The sequence below is a fragment of the Takifugu rubripes genome, unplaced genomic scaffold, assembly GCF_901000725.2.
Source record: "Takifugu rubripes unplaced genomic scaffold, fTakRub1.2, whole genome shotgun sequence".
Classification (NCBI taxonomy): Eukaryota; Metazoa; Chordata; class Actinopteri; order Tetraodontiformes; family Tetraodontidae; genus Takifugu; species Takifugu rubripes.
The window spans coordinates 775,349-801,302 of record NW_021821632.1 but is presented as its reverse complement, the minus strand read 5'-3'; the positions used below and the strand labels follow the sequence as shown (position 1 = coordinate 801,302).

The 25,954-nt window shown below is 53.4% G+C and overlaps 1 protein-coding gene and 1 long non-coding RNA gene across 4 annotated transcripts; both read right to left on the bottom strand.

The window, feature by feature from the left end:
- Positions 1–407: 407 nt before the first annotated feature.
- LOC115248326 (uncharacterized) lies at positions 408–2,510 on the bottom strand. Its single transcript, XR_003887231.1, has 2 exons — positions 2,367–2,510; positions 408–1,992 (listed from the first exon to the last, which is right to left on the bottom strand). It is a non-coding gene; the product is annotated as an uncharacterized lncRNA (long non-coding RNA).
- Positions 2,511–2,518: 8 nt separating this feature from the next.
- On the bottom strand, positions 2,519–25,652 carry hecw1a (HECT, C2 and WW domain containing E3 ubiquitin protein ligase 1a). Of its 3 annotated transcripts, XM_029831934.1 has the most exons (30): positions 25,517–25,652; positions 23,111–23,168; positions 20,209–20,530; positions 19,986–20,093; positions 19,669–19,763; positions 17,211–17,286; positions 16,737–16,906; positions 15,704–15,846; positions 15,462–15,562; positions 14,383–15,332; positions 13,632–14,196; positions 12,568–12,666; positions 10,884–11,031; positions 9,931–10,034; positions 9,726–9,832; positions 9,449–9,634; positions 9,201–9,335; positions 8,734–8,848; positions 8,553–8,649; positions 8,390–8,473; positions 8,211–8,317; positions 7,941–8,055; positions 7,715–7,828; positions 7,308–7,460; positions 7,121–7,219; positions 6,892–7,021; positions 6,674–6,820; positions 6,480–6,594; positions 5,986–6,184; positions 2,519–3,188 (listed from the first exon to the last, which is right to left on the bottom strand). In XM_029831934.1, exons 1-30 carry the CDS (start codon positions 25,531–25,533, stop codon positions 3,077–3,079), a joined length of 4,971 nt encoding a protein of 1,656 aa, XP_029687794.1. In that variant the 5' UTR covers positions 25,534–25,652; the 3' UTR covers positions 2,519–3,076. The 3 variants fall into 3 exon arrangements, with proteins under 3 accessions (XP_029687794.1, XP_029687795.1, XP_011615460.2); XM_029831935.1 differs by lacking the exon at positions 12,568–12,666; XM_011617158.2 differs by lacking the exon at positions 23,111–23,168.
- Between the last annotated feature and the right edge of the window lie 302 nt (positions 25,653–25,954).

Sequence of the window (25,954 nt, the reverse complement as noted above, 5' to 3'; positions counted from 1 at the left end):
CCTCACCTGGACGGGTACCTGCCCACACCACCCTCACCTGGACGGGTACCTGCCCTGTACCCATCCACCACCCTCACCTGGACGGGTACCGGCCCTGTACCCATCCTGTTCCCGTCCACCACCCTCACCTGGACGGGTACCTAACCTGTACCCGTCCACCACCCTCACCTGGACGGGTACCTGCCCTGTACCCGTCCACCACCCTCACCTGGACGGGTACCTGCCCTGTACCCATCCACCACCCTCACCTGGACGGGTACCTGCCCTGTGCCCATCCTGTTCCCGTCCACCACCCTCACCTGGACGGGTACCTGCCCTGTACCCATCCTGTACCCGCCCACCACCCTCACCTGGACCATCTCTGCAGAGACTGAGAGGAGCCAGAAGGACCATCTTAAAAACAGGTCAGATCAACAGTTGTTCAGCTTTAATGTTCTGAACTCAGAAGTGTGGAACAGTTCAGCAGGTGGAATGTTAAACATGAAGGACTCTTTCAGTATCAGAGCAACATCAACGCACTCGTTTATTTTGTACAATTTTAGAGTAGAATGAGAAGTCCAGCAGATGTGAGCGCTCAGACCACTTTGACCATCTATCAGAGCTTCATTAGCCTGCTAGCACCACAGCGCCATTAGCCTGCTAGCACCACAGCGCCATTAGCCTGCTAGCATCACAGCTTGTGTATAGCCATCGTTGGTCCCCAGAACCCTCAAAGCAGCCAGTGGTTCTTGTTTACAGATATGACCTGGCTGGAAGAGTCCTCAGAGAAAAACATCTCCTGCATCCTCACCACAACACTCTGTGACAAAGAACATCCAGACAAGCCTTCTAGGGAACCATGAGGCTCTAACAGAACTCCTTGATGAAAGTTCTCATTGGAGAACAAAGACCACTGGTTTTGGTGGAAAGAACCAGCAGTCCAGCTGTTGGAGGATCCATCAGGCTCGGGGTTGTGAGGCAGCCAGTGAGGTCCAGAGAAGAGGGAGGAACAGATTCACTGAAACTCCAACACACTCGGGAAGATCATCGGTACAGATGCCGAATGATCCTAAAACACCTCCCACCCACCATGGACCACCTCCAGAAGCTCCAGCCAAAGGTGGGGAGGAGGGAGGTGAAGAGGGGCTCCTGTGATCCTGGACACTGGGGCCACGCAGCACTGGGGGACAAACCTCTGCTGAGGAGCCGGATCATTTGGAGAATGTAAAGGAGGAAGGGGACGTGTTGTCTGTGAGGACTTGAGGACTTTGGGAGGTCATTTCACCTTCCAGCTGCTGAACTCTTCCATGGCCACACATGTGGACCAGGGGGCCCAAACCTGCAGCCCTTTCTAGCTCAGATAATCCAGCTCCCGTCCCCCGTCCCCCACATAGAGACCCAGTTTCAGTGAGACAGGGAAGATGAAGACAGCTGTGAGGAACTGGAGCTGAGCTGGACGCTGGTTGCTGTGTGGACGGTCAGAGTTGACCAGACTGCTTCCAGGTCCTTCCTGTTGCATATGGTCCTCTGGTTTCTCCGCTGGTCTCGGAGGACGTTTGGAGTTTAGGGTACGGGGGCTGCATTGGCTCACAGGACACCTGTGGAAGCCAAGGTCCTGCTGCCCATCCAGGGTTGAGACGCTGACAGGAAACCTCACAGACATCACATCATGGACGTCTTATTTGTTGTCCATGTCCTTTGTCTGCTCTGAACGCACCGAGTGACAAAGTCCAGGACCTGTCCAATCAGAGAAAGTTGCGGTCCAATCAGCTGCTGTCCTCCCTGTAATGGCTCAGAGTTAGTGAGAAGCATGGACAGGTGGAACTTTCTGTCCTCGGGTCAGATTCAAGAGTTTCTGAAAACCACTGGTCTTTCTCGCATCTCTGCTGAGGACATGTCCCTGCTGAGAACCTGTCTCTGCTGAGGACCTGTCTCTGCTGAGGACATATCCCTGCTGAGAACCTGTCTCTGCTGAGGACATGCCCCTGCTGAGGACACGTCTCTGCTGAGGACCTGTCCCTCCTGAGAACCTGTCTCTGCTGAGGACATGTCCCTGCTGAGGACCTGTCTCTGCTGAGGACATGTCCCTGCTGAGAACCTGTCTCTGCTGAGGACATATCCCTGCTGAGAACCTGTCTCTGCTGAGGACATGTATCTGCTGAGGACATGTCCCTGGTGAGGACACGTCTCTGCTGAGGACATGTCCCTGCTGAGAACCTGTCTCTGCTGAGGACATGTACCTGCTGAGAACCTGTCTCTGCTGAGGACATGTCCCTGCTGAGAACCTGTCTCTGCTGAGGACACGTCTCTGCTGAGGACATGTCCCTGGTGAGGACACGTCTCTGCTGAGGACATGTCCTTGCTGAGAACCTGTCTCTTCTGAGGACATGTCCCTGCTGAGAACCTGTCTCTGCTGAGGACATGTCCCTGCTGAGGACCTGTCTCTGCTGAGGACATGTCCCTGCTGAGAACCTGTCTCTGCTGAGGACATGTCCCTGCTGAGAACCTGTCTCTGCTGAGGACATGTCCCTGCTGAGGACCTGTCTCTGCTGAGGACATGTCCCTGCTGAGAACCTGTCTCTGCTGAGGACATGTCCCTGCTGAGGACCTGTCTCTGCTGAGGACATGTCCCTGCTGAGAACCTGTCTCTGCTGAGGACATGTACCTGCTGAGGACCTTTCTCTGCTGAGGACATGTCTCTGCTGAGAACCTGTCTCTGCTGAGGACATGTCTCTGTTGAGGACACGCCGGTTACACTGTGATATAGACGTTTCTTCAAGCTTTGATTTACAAATAAAACAAATCTGTCCAAAATATCAGTGGAATGTCTCATTTCTGTCCCCTCACGGCTGACCTCCACCACCTCGTCCTTGTTCTACAGGAATTAACAGCAAACTTGGATCACGTGTTGGATCAGCCCCACTGTCCTCCAGGATTAACCTTCAGCGTTGGTCATCAGCCGCCGGCGTTGGGCATTAATGCAAATACGGTGCCGCCGCAGACGTGTGACGCGAGACCAGGACAGGACGTACGTGTCCACAGTCTTTGTCCCATTTCCACGTGCTGACTCAGCCAGAGAGGGTGATAAGCTGTCCGCTCATTCCAGGCCAAACGTGCTGGTTTCCTCCACGGCGATCAGCAGCTTCTCATAGAGCATGGTGTAAGAGGGGTATGGGGGCAGGTCCAGGCGGTTGAAGCAGGTATGAGCCCTGGCAGAGAGACAAGCAGAGTGTCAGGGACTCACAGCCCAGAGACCAGAGTCTTCCCCCTTTGACCAGCAGGTGGAGCTACTGCCACAGTGTTACAGGGGGGAGCCAGTCAGCAGATAACGTTAGCCACAGGTGAATAAGATCTAATCACCAGCACAGAACAAAACGGAAGAATTAAGGAAGAAACTGTCACAAACACCAAATATCAGTTCAAGGTTTTTGGGCTTCCTCGGTCAGTGAGACCTGCGTTCTATCATGGAGTTACTAATGAGCCGGAGGAGCGTCTCAAGGACAGAGAGGAGTTCCGCATCTATCTGAGATAAGAGGGGTCATGTGATCAACGGGTGATCGGGTAGAGCTGTGACGTATGTTTCTAATTAGAGCCTGAAAACGCTTCATGTGGGCTGTGCACTGTAGTGGAGCTGTGGGGAGGGTAATCTGCTGGGGGCCCTGCTGGGGGCCCTGCTGGGGCCCTGTTGGGGGCTCTACTGGGGGCTCTGCTGAGGGCCCTGCTGGGGCTCTGCTGGGGGCTCTGCTTGGGCCCTGTTGGGGGCTCTACTACGGGCTCTGCTGGGGGCTCTGCTGGGAGCTCTACTGGGGGCTCTACTGGGAGCTCTACTGGGAGCTGTACTGGGGCTCTACTGGGAGCTCTGCTGGGAGCTCTACTGGGAGCTGTACTGGGGGCTCTACTGGGGGCTCTACTGGGAGCTCTACTGGGGGCTCTGCTGGGAGCTCTGCTGGGAGCTCTGCTGGGGGCTCTGCTGAGGGCTCTGCTGGGGGCTCTACTGGGGGCTCTGCTGGGAGCTCTACTGGGAGCTGTACTGGGAGCTGTACTGGGGGCTCTACTGGGAGCTCTACTGGGGGCTCTGCTGGGGGCTCTGCTGAGGGCTCTGCTGGGGGCTCTGCTGAGGGCTCTGCTGGGGGCTCTACTAGGGGCTCTACTGGGGGCTCTGCTGGGAGCTCTACTGGGGGCTCTGCTGAGGGCTCTGCTGGGGGCTCTACTAGGGGCTCTACTGGGAGCTCTACTGGGGGCTCTGCTGGGAGCTCTACTGGGGGCTCTGCTGAGGGCTCTGCTGAGGGCTCTGCTGGGAGCTGTACTGGGAGCTGTACTGGGGGCTCTACTGGGAGCTCTACTGGGGGCTCTACTGAGGGCTCTGCTGGGGGCTCTACTGGGGGCTCTGCTGGGAGCTCTACTGGGAGCTGTACTGGGGGCTCTACTGGGAGCTCTGCTGGGGGCTCTGCTGGGAGCTCTACTGGGAGCTGTACTGGGAGCTGTACTGGGGGCTCTACTGGGAGCTCTACTGGGGGCTTTGCTGGGAGCTCTGCTGGGGGCTCTACTAGGGGCTCTACTGGGGGCTCTGCTGGGAGCGCTACTGGGGGCTCTGCTGAGGGCTCTGCTGGGGGCTCTACTAGGGGCTCTACTGGGGGCTCTGCTGGGAGCTCTGCTGGGAGCTCTACTGGGGGCTCTGCTGAGGGCTCTGCTGGGGGCTCTACTAGGGGCTCTACTGGGGGCTCTGCTGGGAGCTCTGCTGGGAGCTCTACTGGGGGCTCTGCTGAGGGCTCTGCTGGGGGCTCTGCTGGGGGCTCTACTGGGGGCTCTGCTGGGAGCTCTACTGGGAGCTGTACTGGGAGCTGTACTGGGGGCTCTACTGGGAGCTCTACTGGGGGCTCTGCTGGGGGCTCTGCTGAGGGCTCTGCTGGGGGCTCTGCTGGGAGCTGTACTGGGAGCTGTACTGGGGGCTCTACTGGGAGCTCTACTGGGGGCTCTGCTGGGAGCTCTACTGGGGGCTCTGCTGAGGGCTCTGCTGGGGGCTCTACTAGGGGCTCTACTGGGGGCTCTGCTGAGGGCTCTGCTGGGGGCTCTACTAGGGGCTCTACTGGGGGCTCTGCTGGGAGCTCTGCTGGGAGCTCTACTGGGGGCTCTGCTGAGGGCTCTGCTGGGGGCTCTACTGGGGGCTCTGCTGGGAGCTCTACTGGGAGCTGTACTGGGAGCTCTACTGGGGGCTCTGCTGGGAGCTCTGCTGGGAGCTCTACTGGGGGCTCTGCTGAGGGCTCTGCTGGGGGCTCTACTGGGGGCTCTGCTGGGAGCTCTACTGGGAGCTGTACTGGGAGCTGTACTGGGGGCTCTACTGGGAGCTCTACTGGGGGCTCTGCTGGGGGCTCTGCTGAGGGCTCTGCTGGGGGCTCTGCTGAGGGCTCTGCTGGGGGCTCTACTAGGGGCTCTACTGGGGGCTCTGCTGGGAGCTCTACTGGGAGCTGTACTGGGAGCTCTACTGGGGGCTCTGCTGGGAGCTCTACTGGGGGCTCTGCTGAGGGCTCTGCTGGGGGCTCTACTAGGGGCTCTACTGGGAGCTGTACTGGGAGCTCTACTGGGGGCTCTGCTGGGAGCTCTACTGGGGGCTCTGCTGAGGGCTCTGCTGGGGGCTCTACTAGGGGCTCTACTGGGGGCTCTGCTGGGGGCTCTACTAGGGGCTCTACTGGGAGCTCTGCCGGGGGCTCTACTGGGAGCTCTACAAGGGGCTCTACTGGGGGCTCTGCTGGGAGCTCTACTGGGAGCTGTACTGGGAGCTCTACTGGGGGCTCTGCTGGGAGCTCTACTGGGGGCTCTGCTGAGGGCTCTGCTGGGGGCTCTACTAGGGGCTCTACTGGGAGCTCTGCCGGGGTTTCTGCTGGCTGCAGGTTCACATCTGCCCCATGTCATGGTAAATCCTTGACATGCACTCAGTATATACAGGGGCCGCCCCCAGTTCCTGTGGCTTCACCATAAATGACCCCATAAGCAACACAAATCTCAAACCTGGGTAACGATGCCACGCGGCCCCACTTCTCGATGCAGAAGCGCCGAAGGCCGTTGGAGCCTCGCAGCGCTGCGAAGCCTTCGTAGGGAACGCTGGACGTCCCGGTGACGAACTGCAGCAGGCGGAGGCGCTGCTCATTGTTGAAGCGCTCCACAGCGGCCCAGAACCACCGCATCACGATGTGGCCGTCATGGTAACCTGGTAACCACAGTCACCATGCTGTAAATACTGCAGCTTCACTGGAGAACAACTCAACTTCTGTTCCAGGTTAATGAACAGACTCATGCACAAGAGTGATGAAGCAACTGAAGCGTTCACGAACAAACGCACGGTTTCTCTCTGAAACGGGCCAATTGGTCGGCGACTCTAATGGTTCGAGTCCCTCGGAAGAGGCTGACTGTCTGCTGAGGAGATTCGCCCTCATCTCTGTGTGATGTCCGCCTGGTCTGAGGTCTGAGCAGGCTTGAGAAGGTTGGGAAACACTGATCCTCACCTCCTCTGTACTCAGTGTTGCTCCGCCAGTCGCCCAGGTCGATCTCCACTGTGCCAGCGATCACCAGCTCCAGCTCCCGGGCGTCGAACACAGACACCAGTCTGGAGTCCACCACCTGGGGAGCACGAGGGGGCACTCACTAACCTGCAGGTTATACCACGAGTAGAGCCACTGAGAGCACCGGGAGTGTCTACCTCATAGAAGCCTCTGACCAGGGCTTCTGTCTGCTGCACCACTCCTCTCTCCACCCGCCACTTGGCCATTCGCTCTATATAGTCCTTCTTGTTCTTCTCAGTCACCTGGACGTGGGAACCTCCAGACTTGAGTTCTCGCTCCGTCACCTAGCAACACAGTAGGTGATGAGCGCATACAGGCTGATGGCACAGGTGCTTTCACACCTACAGACGCACACCTGGCCAAAAACCTCCTCGTTGACGGTGAAGGTCAGGTCCAGGATGTCGGTGATGTCATTATCCTTCATCCACTGGAGGGACTGGTGGAACTCCTCATCCAGGTACTCCAGATCAGACAGGTCTGTAGGCCTGAGGCGCACACACACACACACACACACGGTCTCTCTACCACTGAGACATGTGTCAGAGCGGCTCTTTTAATTCTCAACAAGCAACAACTGTACTGACAGCCGGAGCAGAGCCTTGTAGAAGGGTCTGGTGAAGAAGGCATCCAGCAGGTACTGATGGATCAGTGCCAGGCCCAGGATACGACCACAGAAACGAAACCTGAGCACACACACACACACACACACACTCAGGTTTAGGGGGACACAGGTGACGAGCCTGTGTGTACTGGTGTCACTGGGCAGCTTACCATTCCAGGTGGTTCTCAACAAACGCTGACATGGGACTTATTTGAACGGTGTATGTGTCATTAGCCGAGTACTCAAACAGACCATAGTACGGGTTGAACAACTCCTGAGACAAGAGGAAGAAGAACTCTCTGGATGGACCACTATAGTCCAATCTGAGGACACGGAGACATCATTTCAGTGTTGGTCAGTGGACATCAAACGGTCCTCACACTCATCTGGAGAGCCGTGTGCAGCAGCTAATGCTAACGCTTATTTACACAAATTGTAATAATTCTAGAAAACCAGAATAATTGAATTTAACGTGTCATCAATCTTCCTCACATCACTATATTTCCAGACAAAAACACCTTCAAAGCTAAATGCATTGCAAAGGTTTACATGCGGCCGTTAGCTTTAGCTCTCTTACCCTTCCTCCCCCAGGAAAGTGATGTAGAGTTTGTTTCTCTGCAGCTCTTTGCGTGAATATGCCATCACCTGGTTAAAGGTTCCTTCCAGCAGGTGTTCTCTCCTGATCAGCAGCCTACAACCAGCAGGACACCATCAGAGGAGCCTCCTGATAGCTCTGGTCCATGCCTCTGCCTTTCATGTCTTATTGCTGTACATCAGGAGTCCTTGTGTGACGTGAGCCTTACTTGATCTTGCCTGGACCCTGGCCGTATCCCTTAGCTTCCAGCTTCCTGTAAAAGTTTCTCAGTTTGGCCTCAAAGTCCCGGCGGTAAGGAGCCGGAGCCCTGGCTCTCTGCAGGCCTTCACCCACACACACGAGCAAATAGAGATACGCCATGGTTTCGTTAACAACACACAGGAGATCACACACAACCCGTTACCTGGCAACAGCACAAGGTTCTAATACGTCAGGGCTAAACACAGATTTCGATAGATAGCAGCGATGGAGGTCCTACCGGGAGAGTTCTGTGGCGACGAGGCTGGAGAGCAGCGAGGAGAGAAGTTGAAGCCAGGGTGAAGAGGTGGCGGAGGAACATAAGACATGATTTCTTCTTCGTATAAACTTGAGGAGGGAGGGATTCATTAGTTTATCACTAATGACGCAGCCTGCTGGGTTGACTGGTGCGTCTCCTACCTCAGGAGGATGACCAGGTCTGCATCACATGACAGCTTCTCCACCCCCTGAGTGCCTTCGTTGCGAATGTAGTGAATTTTCTCCCTGAACGGACAGAGAAATGACTTCATTTCCTTTCTCTTTGGTACAGATGGGACGTCACCCTGTGAAGCCTGAAGCCGACCTCAGGGCGTGGTTCCTGCTGAGGCTCGGCTGCCGCTCCTGCAGCATCTCAAATATGTTGGGCTGCCGCAGGAAGGCCACGATCTTGTCGTTGTAAGCTGGAGAGGGAAGAAGAGCAGATGTGGCCACACTCACAGCACATTTAGGCGAGCTGAACGACGCTGTGCTGTGACAGTTCCTACATGGAGCGCTCTGCTGGGAGCTGTCAGCGTGGTGCTGGCTCCGTATGGCTGCAACCAAACTGTTCCCAGGCCGAGCCATCAGAGACGCCCCCCGACTTCTGGACACATCAGAGGCCTGAGAGAGACAGAGAGAGAGAGATGAGGGACGTCGAGCGCTTCTAAGAACCCAGTCACCCACTGCTCCGGCTCTGTTATCAGTCAGCCCACAAGGACCTGAACCCAAACCAGCCAACCTGATCTGAGCACCAGACCATGATGATGATGGTGATGATGATGACAGGGTGATTATATAAACAGCTGTTCCTGGTTCCATCATGGAAGCAAGAACTTTGATGGTCGTTTGATTTTCCTCTGAACCCGGTGAGCTCTCAGATTCTTCCCTTCTTAACCAACCTTCTATGAACCAGTCAGAAAGTTCAGATCAATGGCAGCTGCCAACGTTCTGGGGCGCTAATGCTTCTCGATACCTCGCCAGCGCTGTAGCTGCGTAGTCTCTGCAGGTGCTGCCGGTGGGCCAGGTGTCCCGGCAACAGGCTGTTCTGCAGAGGGATGCGGGGGTCGATGAAGGTGGTGGCCCGACTGTTGTGGTCCACGAAGAAGGACTGAAAGACCAAATGAAACATTAGCCCTGGATGGTTCCAATCAAAAGATTCAGGTCAACAGCAGAAGCCTGAGGAGCGAACGTGCCTCTGAAAGCATCTAAAGACTCATCTACCTTTCCCTGAGGGTCGGTCTTGAGCTCCCAGCCTCGTGGCAGCTCCAGCTGAGTATCTGCAAACTTATTGAGGAAGACGACCAGGTCCCGGTTATGCTGGTAACGCTCGAAGTTCCTGGCGTCACGGCGAACCTTCAGGATCATGTGTTTGACACAGCTGCTGCTGGTGAACATCCGGTAGGCTGCCTGCATCACAGAGCCCACTCTGACAATACCTGCCTACACAATACCTGAGAGAGAGTGTGTGTGTGTGTGTGTGTGTGTGAGAGACACTCACATAGTTATTGTGTAAGACAGTGAAGAACTCTGGGTGTGTGATGAATTTTACGGCAGGCGACTGGAGGAGGTGGCTGATCTTCTGCTGACTGACGGGGGAGGCAGGACCTACACACAGGCAGCACACGTGTGACATCAGTGCGGGAGTACAAGGCTAAAGAGGAGCGCAGCTGCATTGATGGGGTGGTGTTGGATAAAGGCCTGACCTGTCTGAGCAGCTTCTGGGTCAGACTCTGTACTGTTGCTCCTCTCTAACCTCGGACTGCTGCTGTCCTCATCTGTGGCCATCGTCCTCTGGATGTTCTGATACCTGCAGGCCGGAAACAAGGAGGCAAAAAGCTCCAGCACAGTTCAGACGGAGTAAGCTAAACGTCCTCTTCAGGACACCTCCAGCTGCACGTGCACTTGTAATGAGCACAGGATGACTTTAAAACAAGAAAGCACATCTGTGGGGAGGTCATTAGGACGGTCATTAGGGAAGAGAAGCTTGTTCTACTCTGATTTGGCTGTAAAGGTATTCAGACGTGCGCTGAGGTTGATGGCTGGAGAGGCACCCGCATCAACGTTTGATTGTCCCGTGAAGCACACGTCATTATGGCGCTTTAGTTCTCTAGATGACAATAAATGTTCAATTAAAAAGACTGTGGCCAGCTCCCTGTCACTTCCTCTGCAGCTACAGAGTAGCACAGGAATCTCTGGCTCACTGGTGCCCCCTACAGTGAGACAAGGGAAGTGCCCGCCTCCTCGCCACTGCTGCAGGTTACACACACATTAAAGGCATCAGCCAGGGGCCCCATGTTAGTGTTAGTGTTAGTGTTAGGGTTACATTTGACCCGTGACCTAACATGCCAGCACAGGCTCCGCCTCCCCGCCTCGACCGTCGCTGCTTTGTTTTAGTACATTAACAGCAAATACACACATTTACTGTATTTCTCTGCTTCTATACCACGACTGTTGACGTATTTGTGATTGGATGTCAATGCGAACTCCAAACTGAACTATCTGAGAGTGGACATAATGTGGCGGACCTCTCGTGCGGTGGGCCGTGGAGGTCATCCACCATCAAAGCACGAGTCCAGCTGGTTTCACCTCCAACGCTTCAGACACACCTGGATAAACAAGGGGCCTAAATAAAAGGTCACTGGGCTCCCAGTCTGACCTTCTGTTGAGCTGCTCCATCTGCTGGGTGGACCCTGAACGGGGGATACCGTGGTGGCACATGCTGCTTGGTCTCTGCCAGGTGGTGGTCCGGTTCACGTGGTCCACGTAGAAAACTCTGCCGTGTGTGTCGACTCGAGCTTCCCAGTCTGAAGCCACAGACACAGTGAGGAGTTAAATGAAGCTGTGAAGAACAGCATCTTTACAGAAATGAGCCAAACCACCGCTTTTGTTAGACTGGTTGCTGCTGATGTCCTGAACAAGAGCTTCCACAGAAGTTTGGATATCAGCAAAAATAAAATCAAACCTACTATCATCACCCCGAAAACTGGGCTCCAGCTGTGTGGTAAAGGATAACATAAAACATGTAGGAGACGTAGCAGATGACTGTGTGAGTGCTCTCCGTCCTCCAGGAGGAGCTTCTGCGTCTCATGTTACTCTGCAGGGATGCAGCCAGTCTCTGGCTGATGTTGTTCTCAGCAGCTGGATGGCTCAGATGCAGCTGCCAGTGCTGCTGCAGGTTCTGTCCAGAGGCGGAGCTTCAGAACCTGGTGTGCTAAACTGAAGATGAATCTTGGACTATGAATTCTGGCTCCTAACTGAAATGTTGATGTGATGTTCTCCTCCGTACACGAACAACGTCACCAGAACAGTCTGTCCTCAGGTTTGATCAACCTCGTCTCCACGCTGTAGATCTGACCACAGACGCAGCTTCGGGTCTTCTGCTCCTCCCTGTTGGCAAACGTCAAATCCTGGAGTTGCTAAATTTGAGTTACGGTGCAGTCAAAGGTTTTGAGACCCGGGTTAAAGCAGCTCTGCAGCAGGTGGAGCCTCCAGTCTTGTTGGGTGGATGCTTCTCACAGCTGGAGTTGAGGATGTTCTGATCTTCTCTGCAGATGCTCTCCAGCTTTGTCAGAGTGGACTGAGACCATCAGACACTTAAGGGCTCCACAGAGATGTTTGATTGGGTTGGCTTTACAGAGGAGAAGCCCCCATCTGGCCACGCTGCCATAATCATTGGAAGATATGGTGCTGGTTCTTCTGTGACGTTCTCCCACCTGCACACAGAAGCTCTGGAGCTCAGTCACAGTGATCACTGGGGTCTCGGCTGCATCTCTGACCAGGACCCTCTTTACCCAGTTTCCTCAGTGTGGTCAGACAGCTCAGCTCCTTCTTGTTCCAACCTTCTTCTATTCCAGAGTGATGGAAGCCACTGAGCTCGAGAGAACCTTCAAGGCAGCAGAAAGGTTTCTGTAGTCTTCTTCAGAGGAAATGTCTCTGAACTCTGGAGTCAGCTCTTCTGACCTCATGGTTTGGTTGCTACTCTGATACCATCGGCTGTGGTGTGAATTCACCACTGCTGGACCCTAAACAAGCTGTAGGAACATCTGAGAGATGATGGAGAGAAGTGGAAGAACCTCAGAGCTGAAGTTCAGGCGTCACAGTAACGAATGAGTACTTGCGTCAAAGCAATACTTGACTTTTTCTCTCTGCTGAAAGGGTCTGAAAGCTTTGAGGCTGAACTGTAAGCGAGACGTGTTCATGGATGAGGTGGAGCGCGTGAAGGCGGAGGAGGTGTGAGCACATCTACGCGGCAGTGAGACCTCACAAATAACACACAGACAGAGCAAAGCGTGATGCAGGGGTGTGACTCCAGAGTAAGACTGGGAGGAAGTGGATCTTACTTGGAGGTAAGGCTTGGTCAGTGGCAGCAGGGAAATGGTTTAGGTCATGGCTGGGTCGCAGGACTGGAAGATGGCCGACAGGAGAGGACATGTCTGAGCCTACAGGACATCAGGGAGACAGCACCAGAGACGTTATCCCAAACGAGCACTGCCCCACTAATTAGATCAGAAGGACACTGAGGAGCTTCGGTCGTCATCAATACACTCACATCATGACACGATGGAAGTGGACACAGAACGAGCCCTCAACATGTCCCAGACAGACAGAGACAGCGAGAGCTTGGACTGTTTGTCTGCAGATATAGTGTGGCTGCATCAGAGAGGGCCTGAGGAGAGTTTCCCCCTCTTCCTGATCACCAACGGGCATCTGCTGCTCTTACTTAAGGAACATCCAGTTACAGCCACTTAGTGTGAGAGCACTTTACATCTGGATGAAGACCATGAGCATGAGAAACAGCTGTCTATGACCTTGGCTCCAGCGATGCTACACTCTAAACAATAAAGATGTCCCCATATTAGTGCAGTAAAGGAGCTCAGCAGCTGCCTGACTACTCACAGCCCCTCTGTCCAAATCTCTGCTGCTCATAATCGATGAGCAAAATGAAGAGTGATGATGTAAGAGCAAGTCAAGCAGCGCCGTGCACACGGTGTTCACCAGGATGTGGGAGAAAGCCTCTGCTGGATTAGGCTGTTAGCACTGCTTCAGTACACACGCCGGACTCCCGGGAATCACATGGGGGAGGGAGGTGGGGGGGCAAGCTTTCTGAAATCGGAAAAGCATGAATCCAGCGGGAGCAACCAATAAGATGGCTGGCCAGACGACGCTAGCACCGTGAACCGAGCCTGAAATGAGAGTCAGTGCAAGAACACTTCTGCCTGAGAACCTTCACCCCTGATGGAAACGTCCCCAGTTGTTCCCCTCGACTTTTACTTGAAGCCTTTTTGGGGGGATTTCTGCTTTCACGGAAGCTGCACGAGTGCAGAAGACCTGTTGTCATTTATGGGACGTGATGGGACGTTAAACAAGGCTTTTGAGAACCATCAGAAGGTGACCGTCATCTCACCGGTGTTGGTTCCTGCCCTGGGCCGTTCCCCCTCTGCTCTCTTGGCCTCCTTCCACCGTCCTGAACGCCTGTCTCCTCCTGCTCCGCCCGGCTCCTGACCCTCTGACCCGTGACCGGCATCCTGCACCGACTCAAAGGCGCTCTCCTCCTCATCCTCCTCCTCGTCCTGGGAGGAGAAGACGGTGCTTCCAGACAGTCTGTTGCTGTCCACGGAGGACAGGCGGGTGTGGCTGCAGAAGCGGTTCCTCCCTTCATAGCCAGAGTTGCTGTAGCATGACGTACTGTAGCAGGAGGTGCTGTAACAAGAAGTGCTGTAACAGGAGGCGTCGCAGAACTCACACTCACTGTCCCCCGCTGGCCTGTGGGTGCTCCCACCCACTCGCCTTCCTCCTCCCCCATTAGAGGAGTCGCCCTCCTCGCTCTCCAGACAGGAGGGTGAGATCCTCCTAACAGCCGGGGGTCCTCTTCCCTCCCCTTCCAGCAGCTGATTTAGCTCAGAGAGACGTTCAATGGAGAGGCTGCGGGGCAGAGAGCGCCGGCAGCAGGGGCCAGGACACTCGGGGACCTGCAGGGATACACGGGAATAAACATCTGGATGTGGCCCTGCAACACGATCAAAAGCCTGCTCAGAAGGAATCTGCTTATTTACGCCACATGATACGCTGCTAATATGGATCCTAAAGCGAAGCAGCAACCGGACGTTTATCGATGTCCCTGAGGCAGAGAAACGGAGCTCATTTCACTGCTGTACCTGAGAGGGCGACTGGGTCGTATCTTCATCCTCTTCCTCATCCTGCTCCTCCTCCTTGGACAGTTTCAATGTTGTGGAGGTGCTATCCTGGGTGATACTCTGGGTGTCCCCCTCCCCTGTCTGCTCATCCTCCTCCTCCTCCTGGCTCGGAGCTCTGTGCTTGGCCGATGGGAGGCTGTGTAGGAGGTGGTGAATCCGAATGTAGTGAGATCGAGGAGTCTCCGGCTCACCGCAGGCAGATGCGATCACGGTCTCCAGCTCCGACACAGGGAGCGAACAGGGCCGGTTCTTGCGACGTGAAGGTACATTTGAGTTGTAGTTGGAGAGGAGGGATTGGCAGGAACAAGGAATGCTGCTCATTTGTCCCTCTTCTGGCACCTCCTGTGGGGCCATTTCAACTGGTTTCTCAGGACACACTTGTGAGGTCAGGTGTTCCTCTGTGGAAGCCTCCTTAGTAGCAGCTTCACAGTCTGTTGCCTCCTCTGGGCTGCCAGTATCTGTCTTTGCCTGGCGTTTCTCTGGGTCTTCTCCTTCCTCCTCTGGCTGTACTGCAGACTCTGCCCTCTCCTCCTCCTCCACCTCCTCCTCCTGCGCTGCTCCACCGCTCTCCTCAGGCAGGTCAGCTGTGGTCCCCTCTTCCTGACGCCCATGGAGATGTGGAGATGAAGGACCTTCCCTCACTGTGTTGTCCTCCACACTTCCTTGCTCCTCCTGTGGCGTTTCCTCCAGTTCCTCAGTGGGGTAGACCTCCTCAGGCAGGGAGGCTTCTGGTGTTGAGGCTGGAGGCAAGGAGCTGTGTGGGTTAGGAGGTGGATCCAAGGGCAGATCAGGCATGTCCAGGCCCACACTTAATGTGTCATCATCTGGGCCAATAGACACATGGTTTTCATCTGCGGCGTTTTCCACTTCTGGACAGGCTGCTTCCATGTCCAGAGAAACCTCCTCATCATCTGGGGACGCACAAACAGACCAGACTGTCACTTTCTGCACATGTACGACAGATACCAAACAGCTCTTTATCGCCCCCCCAAACCAGCTGGACCAGATACAGCCTCGAGATCTCTGTCAGCCTGAAGTACCTGGGTGGATGGAAGAGGTCAGCTCAAAGCGAAACTGCAGCTGGCCGCAGACGTGATCTGTTGGCAGCCTGCGGCCCAGTGAGTAACTGACCACCCGATCCCTGGTCAGACACAAACACAGACAAATGTTGGAAAATAGGAAAAACAGCTCCACGCAGACGGGCCGGCAGAGGCAACCATCATCAGATGGAAACAGGAAATGTAAAGTCAGCCATGTGTGCTGTGTGGTGCTGGGCTTTTACCCAATGGCATGTTTCTCCAACAGCCTCTGAACTGGGACAGAGAGTTTTCCCAGGAAGCGCTTGATAATCGGCCGACTCTTGGCAAACTTATCCTTGACCTCAATCTCCAGGACGTCGGTGGGAAGAGACACGAAACTGAACCGCTGGTTTCATGGAAAAGAAGAAAACACAGGGCGAAAATGACCATTCGAGAATGTGTCGCCAGCAAGCGACAGCTTGTTGTGATCTTCTCTGCAGGTCCTGTCCAGGATGCTGGAGGACACCACAGGCCGAGAGCGTCACCAGAGCTGTCAGCAGACGATGGGGTTCGAGGCTGTCAGGAGACCCTGCACGGTCCCGCTCCACTAACATCTACTCAGTAAATGAGCCCAACATCACCACAACAGTCAGAGGCTAGCACTTGAGGTTCTGACCAAAATGATCCACCTGGGTCTTGATGACACAAAACTGACTGCTGCCGTCCTCTATCAGCTTGTGAAGTCATATAAATTAATCTTTTGTCACGAAGCACAATGACATCAGAAGATGACTGATGGCCTAACTCCCATTAACTTCGTTTTAGAATAAATGTGTAAATTATACAACGAAGCAGAATTGTGTGCTGGTTGTATTGATGGTAGGTGTAATGACTCGGCTGACCGGCAGGGGGCGCACCGCAGCTTCTGTGTACCCATCTGTGTACGGAGGCCCCTGAGGGACATAAACAGAAATTAAAACTGTCCTGTGGGGAAACATTTGCATCTCCCACCAAACCAAACCTGTCCACTCATAAAACAGCTTCTCTTGCTTTCTGGGTGGACAGAATAATAAAGAATAAACAGCATAATTTGGCACAAAGATGCAGGTACAGCACCGGGCTACAAATATCTGGTGTCAGCCTGATGTGAAACACTTTCTCCTCCACTGAGGATGGAGAAGGATGCTCATGGGACTAAAGCAGGTTCCTGCTGGTCTGCGCCCTCAGCCCCGACCTACATGAGAGTTACCTGTATCCCATCAACACGGCTCCGTGGTTAACCACACATGTGCGTACCTCTGTGTTCCACTGAGGGTTAACAGTGTTGCAGGCCACCCTGGAGCGCTTCTCCTGCCCGTGGTGTGGCAGAGAGGGGAAGATGCTGTGTTTTCCAGGCTGGATGGACAGCTTAAGGTAGGGGTCAGGATTGAAGAACATTCCTTTCTTTAAACCGACGGCCTGCAGATCTGGAAGAACAGACCAGTGATACAGCGTTAAAACCATGCAAATGATCGACGTTTACTGTGCGTCTCATCTGGTTTAGTTACAATAGTTCATCTCACACCCTAAAATCCTGCTTGTGCACCAAGACCGTTATCAGAGGAACGCTGGGAGGTTGGATCAGGTCTACTTTAAAATAAACACGACAGACGTCGCCCGAAGCTTCTGCTACACATCTGTAGATGGTTTCATACTTCCTGTAGGTCTTCTGTGGTATTTCACATCCATCATCTCACACACACACTCACACTCACACTCACACACACGGACCTGACAGACAGAAGTTGATGAGTCTCCTGTTGCCGTGTCCATGGTTGACCTCTGAACTGGCCACTGGTTTGTTGACCTGAAGACAGAGAGAAGAAAATGTTCAAACTCTCCTTTTATCAAAAGAGTGCAAAAACCAAACCCACCCCCCCACACACACACACCCACACACACACACACACACACACAGTAAGATCACATCCTGTCGAGCCAGCCTGAAAGGGCCATTTTGAGGATCAATACTGGGTGCTCCAGTAATGGGCTGCTGGTGCTCTCTGGTGTCAGCACTCAGCTCTGGACGGTAAAGAGACGCCTCATCGGGCTGCAGTAATCTGAGGTTCCGGCGCAACAATCGAGCTTCGGTCTGAAGAGCTGTCGGCACTTTAAAAATGACAAGTTAAAATGTCCGAAACACAGTGGCACAGCAGCATTACCACGGCAACAGTGCACCCCGATGGACAGACTGAAGGTTCTCATTCAGGATTAACTAGCCAGCGTTTCCTGTCAGCAGCAATAATGTCCCCTCGCATGAGACAACAACCCGAACCACTTCAGACTGGCTCTCGAAACACACACAAGCCATCAGAGATGCGCCTGAACCAACCGCAGGCCTCAGTTTCAGGACACACAACAACACCTGCGGAGGCTTGCCCAGGTGTTCCAGCTGTGCCTCGTCTCTGTTACACTTCCTCTCCCAGTGCGACCAGGACACCAGAGTCTCAGATGAAGACACATAACATCAAGCACACCCAGGCTGGCCCTGTCAGCCGGGCCTGATCAGGTACCGCTGCTGGGGTTCTGTCCTGCTGCAGTGTCCCTCTGTGCCCGCCTCCGTCCCTCTGTGTCCCTCTCTGTTTGTCTGTGTTCCTCTGTGTCCCTCTGTGTCCCTCTCTGTTCCTCTGTCCCTCTGTGCCCGCCTCCGTCCCTCTGTGTCCCTCTCTGTTTGTCTGTGTTCCTCTGTGTCCCTCTGTGTCCCTCTCTGTTCCTCTGTCCCTCTGTGCCCGCCTCCGTCCCTCTGTGTCCCTCTCTGTTTGTCTGTGTTCCTCTGTGTCCCTCTGTGTCCCTCTCTGTTCCTCTGTCCCTCTGTGCCCGCCTCCGTCCCTCTGTGTCCCTCTGTGTCCCTCTCTGTTTGTCTGTGTTCCTCTGTGTCCCTCTGTGTCCCTCTCTGTTTGTCTGTGTCCCTCTGTGCCTGCCTGTCTCCCTCTGTGTCCCTCTCTGTTCCTCTGTGCCTGCCTGTCTCCCTCTGTGTCCCTCTCCGTCCCTCTGTGTCCCTGTGTCCGCCTCCATCCCTCTGTGTCCCTCTGTGTCCCTCTCTGTTCCTCTGTGTTCCTCTGTGTCCCTCTCCGTCCCTCTGTGTCCCTGTGTCCGCCTCCATCCCTCTGTCTCCCTCTGTGTCCCTCTCTGTCCCTCTGTGTCCCTCTCTGTTCCTCTCTGTCCCTGCCTGTCTCCCTCTGTGTCCCTCTCTGTTCCTCTGTGTCCCTGTGTCCGCCTCCATTCCTCTGTGTCCCTCTCTGTTCCTCTGTGTCCCTCTCTGTCCCTCTGTGCCTGCCTGTCTCCCTCTGTGTCCCTCTCTGTTCCTCTGTGTCCGCCTGTGTCCCTCTGTGCCTGCCTGTCTCCCTCTGTGTCTGCCTCCGTCCCTCTGTGTCCCTCTGTGTCCGCCTCCATCCCTCTGTGTCCCTCTCTGTTCGTCTGTGTTCCTCTGTGTCCCTCTGTGCCTGCCTGTCTCCCTCTGTGTCCCTCTCTGTCCCTCTGTGCCTGCCTGTCTCCCTCTGTGTCCCTCTCTGTTCCTCTGTGTCCCTGTGTCCGCCTCCATCCCTCTGTGTCCCTCTCTGTCCCTCTCTGTTTGTCTGTGTTCCTCTGTGTCCCTCTGTGTCCCTCTCTGTTTGTCTGTGTCCCTCTGTGCCTGCCTGTCTCCCTCTGTGTCCCTCTCTGTCCCTCTGTGCCTGCCTGTCTCCCTCTGTGTCCCTCTCTGTTCCTCTGTGTCCCTGTGTCCGCCTCCATCCCTCTGTGTCCCTCTCTGTTCCTCTGTGTCCCTCTCTGTTCCTCTGTGCCCGTCTGTGTCCCTCTGTGCCCGCCTGTGTCCCTCTGTGTCTGCCTCTGTCCCTCTGTGTCCCCGCGTGTCCCTCTGTGTCTGCCTCCGTCCCTCTGTGTCTGCCTCTGTCCCTCTGTGTCCCCGCGTGTCCCTCTGCTCCTCACAGCTGTTATTTTTATTGCTTTGTCCTCAGGGAGCACAGCCAGATCAGGTTCTGAGACATCAGCCTTTCTCAGCCACCGGCAGCAGATTCAGAGAACACCTGAACATCCAGTCGGGCTCCACTGACACCTGATACCACCTGACACATTTACACAGGTGTATACACATCTGTCCGGACAGACAGGAGGGGTCCTGTTGAACTTTGACCCCCAGGAGCTCAGCGTGCCGGCTGCTGATGTCAGACTGGACTCTGGTGGAGACACTCACCGCTGCACAGCCGTTCCTGACGGTGACGCTCGGCGTGGTGGCCCTCAGAGCTCCTGAGGCTCCATGGTAGTACCTGAAGCAGACCTGGGTCTCAGCTGTCGTTGGGACAAGCAGGACAAGAGGACCATTAGCTCCCTCACAAACACAATGCTTTATAGACTCATTGTCATTTCATTCATGTGCTTCCAGATCAGGGAAGCACAATGATGCGTTCCAGTTCGGGTCAACGCTGTGGACCACTTCAGAACTTATTGAAGAAGGCAGAGAGAGAAGAATGAGGGTCTACGTAGAAGAGCCAACCAAGCAGGAACACCTACCGTCAGGGAAGTGTGAGCTGGGCTCAATCTTCCAGAGGATCTGTCCCTTCTGTGAGCCATTGATGCCGCGGTTCTTATAGTCCAGAAAGTTCTCAGACAGCAGCTCATCTGAGAGGAGACACGAAATTAGAGTTTACCTGAAAACTGAAGATAAAATGAGCAATCAAGCTGCAATAAAAGTGTAACAACAGTAATAATAACACATCCTTGCACATCTTCTTACTGAGGAGATACATTCCAATCCAGTCTCCAGCATCCACCTCCTCCTTGATGTCCCATGTGACCACCAGGTCTTCTGACTGTCCAATGACGTAGTGGGAGGAGCTGATGGCGAGGGTGGAGCGGGTGTCGGGGGAAAGCAGGTCGGTGTCACTGGTGGAGCGGGACAGGCCCAGAACGAAGGCCTCCTGGTTCAGGCCGTTCACAGCGTAGGTGTCTGGACCACAGCTGTGGCGAGCCACGTCCTTACAGCGCTGCCGCGGGTGGCTGCTGCGGGTCGGGGACGCCATGGCTGCCAGGCCCAGCAACCGATTCTGGTATAGGTTCTACAACAGAACCAGCGGGACATTGGTCTTCTGACAGTGCAGATACAAATTAGAATGGTTCAACATAAAAGCTACATTTAATCCACATTTAACTGAAACTACACATTAAAATACGAAACTGGATTTTTAGAAACGCTATCCGAAAACAACAAAAGCTTTCAAAATGAGGGATCAGGACCCCAAAGAGAAGCTGCTGATGGAAGTTTGACACATAAAAGGATCAGAAACAGACAAAAACTCAAACAGCGTGAAGAATTTCTCTACATTTCTGTGAATATTGATCAAAACATCAGGAAACAGTGGAGAGAAAAAGAAGAAACGTCTGCTGGGCTGTGCAGCAACATCAGGTCTTCAGTGATGCTGAAACAAGCAGGAACCATCATCTCTAGATGAATCAGCTGGTTCTCCTCCCACAGGAGCAAATGCTGCAGAACACAGAACCCTCAGTAGCTCAGTATCAGGATCATCCCTCGGTATCCGGACCAACCCTCAGTATCAGGACCAACTTAGTATCAGGATCAACTCAGTATCAGGACCAATCCTCAGAATCCGCATCATCCCTCAGTATCAGGACCAACCCTCAGTATCAGGATCATCCCTCGGTATCAGGACCAACCCTCAGTATCAGGATCATCCCTCGGTATCAGGACCAACCCTCAGTATCAGGATCATCCCTCAGTATCAGGACCAACCCTCAGAATACAGATCATCCCTCGGTATCAGGACCAATTTAGTAGAAGGACCAACCCTCAGTATCAGGACCAACCCTCAGAATCTGGATCATCCCTCGGAATCAAGACCAACTTAGTATAAGAACCAACCCTCAGTATCAGGACCAACCCTCAGAATACAGATCATCCCTCGGTATCAGGACCAATTTAGTAGAAGGACTAACCCTCAGTGTCAGGACCAACCCTCAGAATCTGGATCATCCCTCGGAATCAAGACCAACTTAGTATAAGAACCAACCCTCAGTATCAGGACCAACCCTCAGAATACAGATCATCCCTCGGTATCAGGACCAATTTAGTAGAAGGACCAACCCTCAGTGTCAGGACCAACCCTCAGAATCTGGATCATCCCTCGGAATCAAGACCAACTTAGTATAAGAACCAACCCTCAGTATCAGGACCAACCCTCAGTATCAGGATCATCACTCGGTATCAGGACCAATCCTCAGTATCAGGATCATCCCTCGGTATCAGGACCAATCCTCAGTATCAGGACCAACCCTCAGTATCAGGATCATCCCTCGGTATCAGGACCAATCCTCAGTATCAGGACCAACCCTCAGTATCAGGATCATCCCTCAGTATCAGGACCAATCCTCAGTATCAGGACCAATCCTCAGTATCAGGACCAACCCTCAGAATCAGGATCATCCCTCGGTATCAGGACCAACCCTCAGTATCAGGATCATCATTCGGTATCAGGGAAAACTCTCAGGGAGATGTTGCAGGAGCTCAAGTATTCAGGAAGCGTTTATTAAAGTGACAGTAGGAAAAAGAACAGTCACAGCTCTTATATCCTTAATTTTACAAGATTTTGTAAATCATCACAATTTGCTCATATTTTCTGCTGAATAAAAGTTTCTGCTCTCCTCCGAAGTTTTGTTAGTTGGCTTTAATCCGCCTCACAGTAGCCAGTTATGACCAAACGGATGTTGGTTGCGTGGCCTCTGTGGACACCACGGCCTGTTTCCTGAGTACCTGATCCATTATTGCACTGTAAATTATTGAGACCCGTTATTTTTAGCTCTGCTTGACTTTTTTGGAACTTATCGATATAAGATGTTGTTTGTCCTCTTTCGTTTTGTTTCGTTTCATTCTCTCCGGCTTATCCGAATCCGGGTCGCGGGGGCAGCAGCTCCAGGAGGGGTGCCCAGACAGCCCTCTCCCTGGCCACCCATCGGCTCCTCCGGGGGGAACCCCAGCCGCTCCCAAGCCAGGCGAGAGATGTAATCCCTCCACCTGGTCCTGGGCCGGCCACGAGGCCTCCTCCCGGTGGGAAATGTCCGGAACATCTCTAAAGGGAGGGAGCCGGAAGGCATCCTGGCCAGATGCCCGAGCCACCCCAGCTGACTCCTCTCGATGTGGAGAAGCAGCGGTTCTACTCCGAGCTCCTCCCGGATATTTCGGTTATGGAAATTGTTTCTCTTCTAAGGAACTATATTCTGATTTACACTGAAGACGCTGCGATGAGTGTAAAACCTCTTCGGTCTGAGATGAAGAAGCTCTATCAGCCACTTTTCCATCCTGGAATCAGATCATGTTAGTGAAGCGTGCAGCTAGGAACCATCTCCAGGACACATCTCAGGCCTCCTCTGTGGATCAGCCTGACTGCTCCAGCTCTTGGTGGTGAAAATAGGTTATCTGCACGCACGCTTGTATAAATGCACCAATGAAAGGGCTGGATCACGATTAATGATCTTCCACTGCTTTAATCAGTGTGGTTAAAGTCATCAAAAGCCATAAAGGTGATTTGGTGCCAGAATATAATGGATTTAGGTGCAAGCTTGGTGTGAATGAGTGGCTGAAGCAAGTGAGCAAATGAAGTGGTGATGAGGCGGGGTGCACTAACCTTAATGCTACAGAGTGGCATCAGCATAATGACCAGTGAACCAGAAGCAGGGCAAAACCTGACAGAGGAGAACGGGGAGGCGTTAGAAGTCAGAGAACAAGAGGGAGGAAGGAAACAGGGGCAGCGAAGGCAGCAGGCCGAGGTCATGAGAGGCCACAACAACAGCAACAGGACAGGTGGGAAACCAACAAACAAACAGGCACACGGACACACACAATGGCATCAGCACAACATATTACTGTGGGATATCAGAGGGGTCGTGGGATGGAAACACGCTACTCCAGTGTTATTATATCACTATTACAGCTGCTGTCACCTTTGTGTACAGATTCCTACTGGTTATAACAGCCCTCTGGTTATAACAGCCCTATAGTTATAACAGCCCTCTGGTTATAACAGCCCTCTGGTTATGACAGCCTACAGGTTATCACAGCACTCTGGTTATAACAGCCTACAGGTTATAACAGCACTATAGTTATAACAGCCCTCTGGTTATAACAGCCCTATAGGTATAACAGCCCTCTGGTTATAACAGCCTACAGGTTATAACAGCCCTATAGTTATAACAGCCCTCTGGTTATAACAGCCTACAGGTTATCACAGCACTCTGGTTATAACAGCCCTATAGTTATAACAGCCCTCTGGTTATAACAGCCCTCTGGTTATAACAGCCTACAGGTTATAACAGCACTATAGTTATAACAGCCCTCTGGTTATAACAGCCCTATAGGTATAACAGCCCTCTGGTTATAACAGCCTACAGGTTATAACAGCCCTATAGTTATAACAGCCCTCTGGTTATAACAGCCTACAGGTTATCACAGCACTCTGGTTATAACAGCCCTATAGTTATAACAGCCCTCTGGTTATAACAGCCCTCTGGTTATAACAGCCCTCTGGTTATAACAGCACTCTGGTTATAACAGCCCTATAGTTATAACAGCCCTCTGGTTATAACAGCCATATGGTTATAACAGCCCTCTGGTTATAACAGCCCTCTGGTTATAACAGCCTACAGGTTATAACAGCACTATAGTTATAACAGCCCTCTGGTTATAACAACCCTATAGGTATAACAGCCCTCTGGTTATAACAGCCTACAGGTTATAACAGCCCTATAGTTATAACAGCCCTCTGGTTATAACAGCCTACAGGTTATAACAGCCCTCTGGTTATAACAGCCCTATAGTTATAACAGCCCTTTGGTTATAACAGCCCTATAGTTATAATAGCCCTCTGGTTATAACAGCCCTATAGTTATAACAGCCCTCTGGTTATAACAGCCCTATATTAGTATAGTGATGCTCTGGTTATAACAGCCACTTCCTAATGTTTGGTGGGCTGGACGTGCTGAAGGACACTCCCATGTGATGGCACGTCCCTGTTAAATTGTGCTTATTTATTGTGGTTCCAAAGACCGACCCAGCCTTCCAAAGACCGACCCCAGCCTTCCAAAGACCGACCCAGCCTTCCAAAGACCGACCCCAGCCTTCCAAAGACCGACCCAGCCTTCCAAAGACCGACCCAGCCTTCCAAAGACCGACCCCAGCCTTCCAAAGACCGACCCCAGCCTTCCAAAGACCGACCCCAGCCTTCCAAAGACCGACCCAGCCTTCCAAAGACCGACCCCAGCCTTCCAAAGACCGACCCAGCCTTCCAAAGACCGACCCAGCCTTCCAAAGACCGACCCCAGCCTTCCAAAGACCGACCCCAGCCTTCCAAAGACCGACCCCAGCCTTCCAAAGACCGACCCCAGCCTTCCAAAGACCGACCCCAGCCTTCCAAAGACCGACACCAGCCTTCCAAAGACCGACCCCAGCCTTCCAAAGACCGACCCAGCCTTCCAAAGACCGACCCCAGCCTTCCAAAGACCGACCCCAGCCTTCCAAAGACCGACACCAGCCTTCCAAAGACCGACCCCAGCCTTCCAAAGACCGACCCAGCCTTCCAAAGACCGACCCCAGCCTTCCAAAGACCGACCCAGCCTGCCTCTCCCAGGACAAATGAACTATCCTGACAGGAGGAATGTAAAGACCGAGAGTGGCTCAGGCTGCGGAAGGTGACGGTTCTTCCATCAGAGAACAGGTAGAGCATCTTCAATGTGAGCAGCAACCTGACCCAAGGAAAACAAAAGAATAGTTCTTTAGCATTTAAGAGGATTTGCGTGTGTGCGTGCGTGTGTGTGTAATGCGCGCGCGCGTGGCGGTCCTATGGCCCTGACATCTGCAGAACCACAGCTTGAACGCGTAAATGCTGCCTGGTGGACCTGGACTAATCACAAAAGGATGGTTCTGAAGGAGTCGTGCTGTTGTGAGCTGACGGACCTGCTGCCTGGTTCCGCTCCTCCAGTCAATGACACATCGCTGCAATGCTGCTGCCCCCCCCCCCGCACACGCACCCACCTACCTCAGATAAAACCACATGCGTGTGAATCATCCTCCAAAGGCCGTGAAATAGTCCCCGAGCGCCGAACCGCAGTTAATAGTCATCCTGCGCCATTTGGACCGAGAGACGCCGCAAACAAACAAACAGCAGCGCGAGGAAAAGGCTGGAGTCACAACCTTCCTCTGGACTGGCGGCAAGTCAGCGGAAATTTCGTCATGTTCCGGTATGATGCCACCATATTAAAAGAATGGCACCCTGAGTTTATGATAATTTGTCGTGTACTAACATGTTGTGTTATTACATTTCTATAACAATAACCTTATAACAAGAGTTTTGTTTTATCTATTGCTAAATTACTCTCGTTTTCACATGCGAGTGTAAAATGTACTTTATTTTGAAGGGCACACCTGTTAAGACGCGATGGCAATATTTTCCCTTGACAACTCTGGGTACCACCGA